We start from the raw sequence: 11,446 nt of genomic DNA on the forward strand, positions 1-11,446 counted from the left end.
CCTTCCCGTCATGCTAAGAAAATTACGTCAAGTGCTAAACACAATCAGACTCGCCTTTATTAGGTCAAAGCCATCGCCTCTATACACTTCTGCCAAAATGAACACACAACCAGGTAGGCTTTCAGTTACTGCTCTTTCCAAACATACCGCTAGGTGTCGTCCTTACACTGTAGGCCTGTGACAGGTCCCACAATGCACCTCACTCAACTTTGACCTGCCCCATTGCATGGCGGGAAACAAAATGGCGGCGCCCATAAAATCCAGGTAAAATAGAACAGGTTTTGCTATCGCAAACCTGTAAATAGCCTTAGGGATTCTGGGATCGGGAAGTCACATGACCTACTTCCGCCTCTTGGGTGTGAATCTGCACCGAAGATTTTCTTCATAATTTTGTCCTAAAAAATCGCCGCAGTCATGCCGGTAAGGACCCTTTAGTTGTCTTCGTGTTATATAAACTATAAAGAAAGGGCAACGAGTTAGTAGGGTGTTGTAGACTGAAAGTATCGGCGTAAATTTCTTGTGTATTTTCAAGAAGAGCCGATATCTCTAAGACCAGTACTACCGGTAGTTGTTATATTACTAGGAGGAGGAAGTAAGTATTTCCAGCCTTCTGTGCTGGTTACGCCTTAGATTTTAAATTGTTAGACAATTTCTCTGTCTCTAAAACATTAGCAGCTTCAGCTGTAGTCACCACCACTTTGATTATATGGAGATCATTGTAAGAATTGAGAATGTCATAGAGCTGATTGATAAATAAAGGGGAGGGGTGTTACAGTAACACTAAGGGACAAAATGTATAACTTAGGCATAGCACCAGCAGACACTACAAATATTCTTTCCAACTTTTAAAATGGATTGAAGCCAAGGAAGACAAACTGATTGTCCTAACAGGTGCGTACTGAGAGTGTGTGGATGTTTGTCCCACCATTTATGGATTCATTTTCCCTATTTGTAGAAGCTTAAGGTTGTTTGTTCAGTTGTGGAAATTTGATACCTTTACTTAGGCAATAAAAGAGAGCTGTTGTTGTTGTTGTACTTTTCTATCTTGTATGATGATTTCTGGGACTTTGATATATATAACTCGTGATTGTCTTCCAAGCAGTTTTGCTCTGCTCTCAAGAGTAAAAAAGTCAAGATTCCTAATCCTAGTTTAATGAAATAACCCAGCTGGATGTCCGTATACACAAAAGAATGTAATGTCAGTAATACTGTACATATGTAGTTGCCGGTAATATGCAGGAACTATATAGTATATGATACATGTGTATTTCCTTTCAGATTATATTTGTTTCTCTTATTCACTGTGTATCTTATGATAACTGAGCATCTTGATTTTCTGCACATTCATTCACATTCATTCTTATGTATCATGTGTTATAATTTGCATGATATAATTTGAGTGTATAACTTGAGATTTGCTTATATCTTCTGCATTCCTTCAGCCATTATCGCTTACTAGTATCTGCAATTTTCTCATGCCATGCTTATTCAGTATCCTTGCTTTTAAATCTTTGCTGCTTCATTCTTTGACTCTGTTACAGTGTATCTTTCATTCTTTAGGCCACACCATTTTAATTTCTTGGTTAACGGATTTTTCTAGAAAAATAATGGAGCGGGCGGGCGAAAAAATAAAAAATAAAAACAGGCCAGGCCTAGGCATCCTATTATGGCCCAAAATGGTACGATAGGAGCCATGAAGTCAACACACCAGGCTGGTTTAAAATTTAAACAATGAATTTTGAACTTTTAATGATACCATTGCATTGAAAGATGGAATAACTGTAACAACTAGGAATAAAAGGACTGTTCTCAACTGTTCAGGGCAAAATATGAGCATTTTGCAGTTGATTCTGAATTTTTATTTTTATTTGCAAATCAGAAAAAAATGAAGCGGGCGAATCCGTTAACCAAGAAATTAAATTGGTGTGGCCTTATCCCTTTAATTTCATTTCTTCACCTTCTGTTCTTTCTTCGCACCTGCTGTAGCGCCCTACTCAAATACTGGATGTAAGAAGACGGGGAGACCAGGTGTAGATAAATGACAACTTTAGAACTTTTCTTTCTCAGAACCAACATACACGATATAGAGAGAAATAGAGTATATATGATATGGCTTGCTGTTAGAATTTTGTGAAATGTGAATGCAGATATTAGTCAGTTTTAGACTCGTTGTTGTGTGTTGATAATGCATTCCAAACTAAGCATCACATTTCTAAGCATGGGAAAGAGCAGTTGAACAAAGTCATTCATACATGTACATACAGAATATTCATACATACAAGTCAACTTAATTGTACTGAAAGTCTGAAACAAATACACAACTTGCAGTAAAAGAAACCAGTTATGCATGTAATAATAGACAGTTATATGAGGACATCTATTTTGACATTTCAATGCAGGAGGATGCTTGTTCTTGAGTTTGACTCCACATGCATTTAAAGATTTACTAACAATTGCAAACTTCAAGTGTAAGCATGATATCATGTGAAGTATTAAGATACTAGTAAGGACTTGCCTGCAGTGTCCATGCACTAGTAGCTGTGCCACACCAACATGTTGAGAATATGTCTTTTTGTGTCTACTAGAAAGTTTCAGTCAACCATAGACTTCTGTGTCAATGGGGGCACATTATTAGCCTCCTGTACAGGCCTCCGGTTGTTTGGGAGTTTTGATACTGTGTTTTGTAACATGTTTTTTTGCCAGCCATCCTACAACCAGCCACCCAGACAAACCTCTGTGTGGCTGGTTGTAGGATGGCCGGCAAATAAATGTGTTAATAAAAATTCTACAAACGCAGTGTCAAAACTCCTACCCACTTGGAGGCCTGCAGAGGAGGCTAGCACATTATGATCAGTAATGTATGTATCGTTCCTTCCCCAGGCCTACCACTCCTCTCTCCAGTCCACCAAGTCCCTGGGGAACATGGCCCTGGTCCCCATCAGGACACAGTTTAAAGGACCAGCACCAAAAACAGGTAATGGCACAAATAGACTCAATAATCACACCGTTAGGAGCCCTTTTACTCACAGTTATGTCTCTCTGCAGAGAGAGACTCCAATTTGTAATGCTAATATCACCCTCAGTACTAGTCCCAGCCCTCCCACACCTCAGGTCTCCCTCTGGCCTTTGGGCGATTCGACCGGTGGTCGGAATACTAGTACACCATGTAGTATTTTATATATATTACACGTTAAAACAGCGTGTTTTTTTCCAATCAGTTTTACCATGAGCATTTAGTTAAGATGTTAAGTCACCTTTTCAGGGCTAACTTGTGTACATGTAAGTGATATAAAATATGATGCAAGTAGGTTGTGTAAATTGTCTTCACACAAGAAGCCTAGAGTGTGTTTTCACCAATATGTATTTATTGTTGTGTGTGTAATTGTTTTGATGGCTGGATATCTACATTGTTTGTTACTGTTTTTTTTTGTTCAGGAGAGTCTGACATTATAGATGAAGCTATGCACTTCTTCAAGGCAAATGTTTTCTTCAAGAACTATGAGATTAAGGTATGTACAACTGTTTGTCATGAGTCCCTCACTCATTCAAATCATGAATTTGACTCAATCTATCTTAAGAAATTCAATTGACATCTAACTCAAGAAATTGTGTTGTGGCTCAGTGTAGCATTGACATCAACAAATCAAATATTTTGTCACATTTCTGTTTTTCTTCAAACATCTTTGTTGGGATATTTTCATGTCAAATAGCTTCACATGCAGTTCAGTGCTTCATCTACAGTCTGATTCTGAACACCTCTCCCAAAATGTTCAAATTTAGGGTTTTGTCCTAGTATTTTCATGAAAATTTGCTAATTTTTTATCAACCATTTAGGAGCATCTCTCCCCTAAGAAGACCCCAAAAGTCCTTGTGACAAAAAGTTGTATGTAACACATGATGTACGATCACCATTCTGTTCCAGAGTGAAGCAGACAGGACGTTGATCTACGTGACTCTGTACATCTCTGAATGTCTGAAGAAGCTACAAAAGGTGAGTAATGACTTTGGATCCATTGTGACAGTTGCACAGCAAAAGCCAGGTTGTCACATACATGGGGTGGGGTCGTGTGGCACAACAGCAGAGTGCTCGACTCGGAACCAAGAGGTCCGGGTTCGAGTCCTAGCATGCCACCGATCTTATGCCCTTGGGAAGGCACTTAACATGACTTTCCTCACTTGATTGATGCATAATTCAAGTGAAAATGAGTATTGTCTGTCCTGTATCAGTATGTCCTATGTGTAGTGCACAACACCAGCAACAGCTGTCTTTGTCCCACATGTATTGTATTCTTACAATTTCATTAAAATTCTTGGTTTAAAACATAATATTCTCTGCAGTGTACATCCAAGAACAATGGACAGAAGGAGATGCAGACATTATCGCTGGGCAAGTGGCCATTGCCTGGAGAGGCCGGATTCCCCCTGAATGCCCACTATGCTAAACCCAAGGACAGGGCAGAAGCAGGTACTTGTATTTGCTTAACTTGGTCAGAATGCATACTAGTACTTTTGGCCCTAAAACTAGTAGTACATGTAAAAGCTACCAGTAGCAGATCTTGGGGAGCTGATGAAAGCTAAAAAGGCTGTTACTCAGGCTACCTAAAAGTGCCTTCAAATTTACTTCCGGGTTTTCTTGTTCTGTCTTGTTGCCATGCATTTTGTATAAGAAGCCCACCTTCCCCCGGTCCCATGGACTGTCGCCTTAGACAGGCTTGACTGTATTTTCAGGTATATCCAAAGACCGAGCTGTGGAATTGACCACTTTTAAATAGCTCGTATTTTCCATCAGTGTTGATGATGATTATCTCCGTGCCTTCCCCAGACTCCATGCAGCAGTACCTTCTTCAGTTACGTCAGGAGACTGGCATGAGGCTGTGTGAGAAGGTGTTTGACCCTAACACTGACCAGCCCAGTAAGGTAAGACACACACTGTCTTATACTCAGTATTAGTTATGAAGCACCTCTAAACATGCTGTTACATAGTTCAATTTGACATTTTTTGCAATGTTGGTCTCAACAAGTCAAAATGAACCAAATGCAAAGATGAATACAGGACGGGTAGTGTATTGGGATTTTTCACTTCCAGTCTAGGATCTGTAGATCAATACTTTTAAACGTACCACACTTTAATGCTCTATCAAATAAGCTTCCTAGGGGAACTAACTAACTATATATCCCCACAGCATAAAGTGAAAAGGGGTCTGTGACCATCGTATATATATATATATATATATATATATATGCTGTGGGGAAGAAGTACAATGTACATGTAGTAGATTTTCTGTCTTGTATGAGCTTATATCGACCAACCTGTTGCTTGGCTTGTACCTTTAAGATAACCTGGCCAGTCCATTTTCTTCAGAAATTCCTGAATAATGTTTTAGGTTGTGTACCTTGTATGAGCCTATATTGTTGCTTGGCTGTTACATGTAAGATAATTGTACTTGTCTGTTTTCTGCAGTGGTGGATGTGTTTTGTCAAGAGGAAGTTTATGGACAAGAGTCTGTCTGCACCAGGCATGTAGACTTCAGCAAGGAAGAACCAAGAATTTTCAACAACCTCTCAAATCTTCCCTTTATTTGTACCATTAATATGGTACAAATTAATTATAACATTGTGAGGAAAGGGTAACAAAATTAGACAATACAGAATCTGATGTATGCATTTTTTTATAGTGTGATGTTTTCATTATACCTTAAGTTTACTTTCTTATGATTGAGATATTTTATATGCTAGTGATTGTTCTGAAGGAGCATAAATGTATCTGCTATAATTTCATTGCCAAACTGAAAGACAGTAACTACATACATGCACTGACGCATACACTGATATTTCTAAGTTTCTAAGACATTCTTAATTAAACTTTGTCCATTTAGTGGTGGTACTAGGTATAATTATGTCTAGCACAAAGTTTAAAGGTAACCTTAAAAATCTGTGCAAATATGGCACTTAACCTTTACATGGTCCTTTCCATATTATAGTACATCTAAAAAGTTTTAATCTCAATATTATAAATGGTATGGTGAAGACTCAGATAGTAGAAACATCAAATACGGTGAAATCCTTGGATGTTGATGCTATTTCGATTAGAAGATGGTGCATGTAGGTCTGATCAAAATATCACCTTAAAGGTGTGTGATGCCAATTTTGATGCCAATGTCAATAAATATACCATTTACATCAACAAGCTCTCTTGGTTCTTATGCATTCTTGTCTGCTGTTACAGAAATGACATTGTAACTAGAGAGTAACATTTGCAAACCAAATGCATAATGTTTACCTTTGCATATTCGCCCTGTTAATTCTTACTCAAACACATTTCATATATGGTCAGACAGGAGTCTATAAAATAGTCTGCTATTTCATATATGATCAGACAGGAGTCTGCTATAAAATAGACGTAATTCCAATCTCCGCGGCCATTTTGAAAAGCGTGTGTAACCAAACTCTAGTTACCATGGTGACAGACAGTCTGGTTCAGGTCATTGACCTTTTTTGGTTTGGAGAACAAGAGGAAACAGAGCAAAAAATAATAACAATATGTTTTCCCTCAGTAAACATAATAATGTAAGAGTAGTCAATATGTACATTAGAAAGTGGAAACAGCCTAATCAGGTCCATAAATCATTTAATGAAAGTCTAAATAAGTACTTTTAAGTGCTGGATTTTGTTGTCGGCTTGAGCATGACTGGTGCTGAACCACTTCATGGTATGTTGGATCTAGGAGTGAGGTTTTGGCTGCCCAAGATGCAGTATTCCCTAGAGGAAAGAATGTGTGGAAAGACAATGTCAATTTTTGTAAGTTACTCAAGGTAACAAGACATTTGTAGAGTGATCACACAGTTACTTAAGTATCAGGTATCTTCATTTGTCAGTATGAGTCTATAGGTTTTGATAACAAGCTTTGACTTCGTAGGGATATAATCATATATGGATATGTTTGGGTACTCTGTTCTCTAATTTGAATTCATGAACTTTGGATTACGTACCCTTGCATACATGTATGTAGCATGAGGCCACTTGCCCCTCAGCACGTCCTGAACTTTCTCATCGCCACCTGGACCTGTCATAGTACCTCCATAGCCAAAAAATCTCATCTTTGGACAGTGCTGCACAACTGCAGTGGCTGTATGTTGAAAACAACAACATAATCAGGAATGTCATGACATATAGTTTATAAATATAGTTTCGCACAGCTGAAAACAATGTTCATCTATTCTGTATCAAGAAAATGTTACTACTACTAAAAATGCACATAGAAAATTGTATGACTGTCTATTGGTCAATCATGTCATGTCAAGTTTAAGAGTCTGACGTTATCACCACATGGATTGTAGAAAAGTCTAGTAAAGCAATGATGTAGGAAAAACATGTAAGTCCTTACCTATTTGAAGAACCTCCTCCAGACTAAGTCCGCAGTCAAGCACCCACAGAAACTCCAGTCTCCGTAAGGAACATGGCAGCTCTGCCAGACTCTTTCCACAACCTGTTAACTTGTTAAAAGAGAGATCCAACCATTCAAGGTTCACCAACGTCTTCAAGGAAGGCAGTAAAACAAGTAAGTCTGAGCAGAGAAGACCATTCCAAGACAGCACAAGCTTCCTCAAACTTGTCAGGTGAGGCAGCTGTTGTGAGAGGCGGGCACAGGGTCCTGTGTTGGAGTCGTCACCTCGAAGACAAGCACTGCGAAGGTTCAACTCTGACAAGTTCATCATCTTCAGGCTGTCAATGATAGGAACGACAAAACGTTGCCTGGTATTGATCAACCTGAGGGCTTCTAGATTTCTAAGTGACTCAGAAGGAATTTTCTTCAGAACATGTTCCAGGGCATTGTAGACTCGTGGTCCCACACCAGAGAACTGAATAACACCTTTGGTGAGAAAGATGTTCTCGAACTGTGAGAGGCAACCACTTTCATAGAAGCATAAAAGTGCAATTTCAAGGTATGTTTGGTAGCGAAAGAAATCTAAATCAGTCTGCCTCTCAAACTCCTCCTCATTCCCTGTAGCCCGACATTTAGAATAAAGAGAAGACCCTATATATCTGTATGGAAGCGGAGTAGTGAATGCATAATACAAAGGCTCAATCTCCTCTTGGTAGATATTGACAAGATGAGCCAATAGAACATCTGCCTCACACCCTAACTTTGCACAGGCAAAGATGACAACGTTTTCTAACTCTCGCACACTTCCAGCCGTTCTTAGGTACGTGTTCAGAGTTGGCTGTTGTGCTGGCTTATCCTGAAGCTTCTTTGCGAAATACGACCCTGCAAAATATTCCTGCATTGTCTTGTGGGAGAAGGAAAACTGGTCAGAAGGGTTAAGTCTAGAGGGACTTTGTTGTCTGTGAAGGATCCCTAACAATACAAGCTCCTGTAAGCTCTCTCCAGAACAATACTTGGCCACGTCTTCTTTGTTGTATACAAGATTATTCTGCAACAAACCATTGAAAGCAAGAGCACCAGCACACAAGAGTGCATCGCTGATGTTTTCGGGAATACCTTGATTAGAAACAATGTTGTTCTTTGCACAATGTCGCCTTATGATGAAGGAAACCAATTCATCATAAAGTGGACCAATTCTACCCCCTAGGACCATATCAGGATTCTCCTCCCACATTATGCATGTCAGCAAAAGCAGGATTGGCGTTGCTAGAATGCCTGAAGGAATAAGGGAGGAGTCCATCTTCTTTACTAAGGCCGCTGCCTTATCCTGGTCTCCCTTGAAGAACCTGTGGATGTAAGTGCGGATGTTGTCCTGGCTGAACCCTGTGATCTCCACGCGTGTATCCGGACACATCAGACCTTGCAGCTGTGGGGTGTGGGAAGGTCTGGTGGTGACTAGTAGGGAGCACTCACGGAGAATCTTACCTGGGAAGAAGGGAAAGGATTGGCACCTATATTGGTATTTTGGCGACGCCTCCGGGGGTGCCTCATGGCACAGTATTGTGTGCAGTTTGCAAGAATTCTAGGACTTGTACAGGAATTTTATCCACAGGCATGGAATGTCCTCTGGAATTTTGCTGACACACATCTATGCTTAATGAAATTCCTGAAAACCCTTGGGAAAACCTTTTTGCAGGGATGCCCTACTTTCTGTGACCCCAGGCGTCCACAAAATCATGAAATCATGCCAGTAGCCCTCCATATTTGATCTCCTTGTTGTAATGTATGGTTTGGTCTGTTTAGATGATGAAATTCTGTAAAAGCGGACTACAAACTTATGGTTCCTACCTGTTACGAGATCGGTGATGTCATGATCTTCATAGTCGGCCACTCATCGAAGCCGTCCAGAATGATCAAGACTCTGTCATTCCCCTTCAAGTACGTTTCCAAGTCTGACTCTTGGAACGGCACATCTTTTGGCAGGAGTTGGTCGAAGATACACTCTTTGAGGGACTGAGACTCACCTACCTTCCGCAGCGCGATTGGGAAGACAACATCATACTTTTCCAGAATTGGAGAACATCCCTCTGACTCAGCCCAGTCAAAAGCGAGCTTTGAAACCTCTGTTGTCTTCCCTATGCCTGCGTTACCTTCGACAAGAATGCGCCGGGGCTGGGGACAGTCGGGCCTGGCGCTCAAGGCATCGACGGTCGAGGGGAGGGCATGTCGTTCAATGTTTCCTCCCTGCTGTGTACGAGTCACGAGATCTACAGTCGTAAAAACGTCCTGAATTTTCATGGTGAAGGTTTCATTCCACGCTAGTGGGTGAAGGTAACTCATTCTGGTCTTGAAATATGCCCTGAGCGCGTCCTGACATTGAGCCAGTGGGAAATCTTCAGTAGTGCTGCCAATGCTGGGAACTGGAAAAGAAATATTATAGAAGTATGAAATTAAGTGATTACCAAACAGCAAACGTACACACACACAGAATCACATGCACGCACTCACTCACTCACTCACTCACACACGCACTCACTCACACACACACACACACACACACACGGAAAACACACACACACACACACACACACACACACACACACACACACACATTCATAGCAATTTGCCTCCTTGTTAAAAAGGTCCAAAACTAGAAAAGAGATACTCTACACTGCCATAGATGCTTTTACCATGTACCCACCTGTGTTTGTATCATCTAGATTTGATGTTCTGTCGAAGATATTAACGTTGGAATTGGGTCCGATGTTGATAACCTTGTTGCCCTGGCCGCTCACTTGACTCTGGCCTGCAATTTGGGTCACTGTGGTTTCTGTAAAGACACAGAATTAGGCAATTGTATTGTGTATTTTACTAAATATAATAGACTATTAAGTATGTATAAGCTTGTTATGTTTACCGAAGGAAAACATATTGTTTTAAATTTGCTCCGTTTCTTCTTCTCCAAACCAAAAAGGCCAATGACAGTCTGTCACCATGGTAAGTGGTGTTGGATTTACATGTATAATACAATCATGTTGCAATTTCATAGCAGGAGGGATTTAGACTCCTGTCTGACCATATATGAATGTGTTTTGAGTAAAGTTAACAGAGCAGACCAAGGTAAACATTATGTATTTGCTCTGCAAATGTTACCTTTCTAGTTTGTATTTATGTACATGTATGATGCTATGGTCATAGGAGATACAAATGACTGAATATCATTTCTCCTACCTGTTTCTGAGAATGCCACCACGTCTTCGTCCGTGTAGCATTCCTGCACATCTAAGACTCCAGTTTCTCTGTCCTGAGCATTTAGGACCGCCATGTCACCGGACCCCTTACTCTGTTGAATGGCACTTGTGGCCCCGTCTTCCCCAGTGCTGCATTCAGGGGTGGTCTTCCTCGGTTTTGCTGCCTTTGACGCTTTCTGACCCATCTTGTTAAGTCGTTTCTTTCAGTGACTGCAGTAAAAACAAACTTTTCACTTATGCCCACACAACTTTCGTTCCATTGCTTATCAGGCTTCTTTAAAGAAATTAACAGAGCGGCCGAAACAAAATACACATACAATATTTCATTTCCTCCAGTACACGTCAAAGCAACTGTCAGGTAAACAAGCATTTGCAAACATGACCATTGAGGATTTTCACAAATACATGGGCTTTGTTTTCAAAAGCACCCAGTGCTGCTTATCACTAACGTTTACATGTTAAAACAAACCCCAGAAACCTGGCAGCTAAACTGTTTAAAACGCACCAAAGTGTCGCCATTTCTCCCTCTGGCTTCCTTGTGACGTTGCAAAAAATCCCATGTACAAAGGTCACCTCCCGTTCCAAACTCCACCTAGCTTAGAACAATATAGGCAAAATCAAGCAGACCTTGCTTGTTTAATACTACAGGGCAATCAATGATGACCACACGGACTAATTTTATAGGTTACAATCATAATACGTTATTTCTACAACACTTAAAGGGTACGCCAACACAGAATCAGGTGTCAAACAGTGTTTAATTAATTTTTCACCCAAAATTCTTCCATGCATTCCAAACAGAACCCAGCTC

General features: G+C 40.3%; 2 protein-coding genes across 3 annotated transcripts; one reads left to right on the plus strand and one right to left on the minus strand.

The window, feature by feature from the left end:
* The first annotated feature begins 258 nt into the window (after window positions 1-258).
* LOC109487198 (actin-related protein 2/3 complex subunit 3-like) lies at window positions 259-5,660 on the plus strand. 2 transcript variants are annotated; one of them, XM_019791179.1, is made up of 8 exons: window positions 259-420; window positions 1,987-2,028; window positions 2,881-2,974; window positions 3,436-3,509; window positions 3,923-3,991; window positions 4,339-4,465; window positions 4,823-4,917; window positions 5,462-5,660. In XM_019791179.1, exons 1-8 carry the CDS (start codon window positions 415-417, stop codon window positions 5,522-5,524), a joined length of 570 nt encoding a protein of 189 aa, XP_019646738.1. In that variant the 5' UTR covers window positions 259-414; the 3' UTR covers window positions 5,525-5,660. The 2 variants fall into 2 exon arrangements, with proteins under 2 accessions (XP_019646738.1, XP_019646739.1); XM_019791180.1 differs by lacking the exon at window positions 1,987-2,028 and having other exon boundaries at window positions 270-420.
* Window positions 5,661-6,554: 894 nt separating this feature from the next.
* Window positions 6,555-11,176, minus strand: LOC109487137 (NACHT, LRR and PYD domains-containing protein 1-like). The gene is given in 8 exon segments (XM_019791108.1): window positions 6,555-6,759; window positions 6,990-7,126; window positions 7,385-8,869; window positions 9,233-9,268; window positions 9,271-9,804; window positions 10,086-10,214; window positions 10,616-10,845; window positions 11,141-11,176. Coding segments are annotated over 7 exon segments (2,565 nt in total). The 5' UTR covers window positions 10,821-10,845; window positions 11,141-11,176; the 3' UTR covers window positions 6,555-6,720.
* Window positions 11,177-11,446: the final 270 nt, after the last annotated feature.

The sequence above is a fragment of the Branchiostoma belcheri genome, unplaced genomic scaffold (assembly GCF_001625305.1).
Source record: "Branchiostoma belcheri isolate BF01 breed outbred unplaced genomic scaffold, Haploidv18h27 scaffold86, whole genome shotgun sequence".
Taxonomy (NCBI): domain Eukaryota; kingdom Metazoa; phylum Chordata; class Leptocardii; order Amphioxiformes; family Branchiostomatidae; genus Branchiostoma; species Branchiostoma belcheri.

Bases quoted from the DNA above. Each gene is read 5' to 3' on its own strand.
- LOC109487198 (XM_019791179.1), top strand. The intron at 3,510-3,922 runs GTATGTACAACT...ATTCTGTTCCAG, and splicing joins TCAAGAACTATGAGATTAAG to AGTGAAGCAGACAGGACGTT. The intron at 4,466-4,822 runs GTACTTGTATTT...TGCCTTCCCCAG, and splicing joins CAAGGACAGGGCAGAAGCAG to ACTCCATGCAGCAGTACCTT.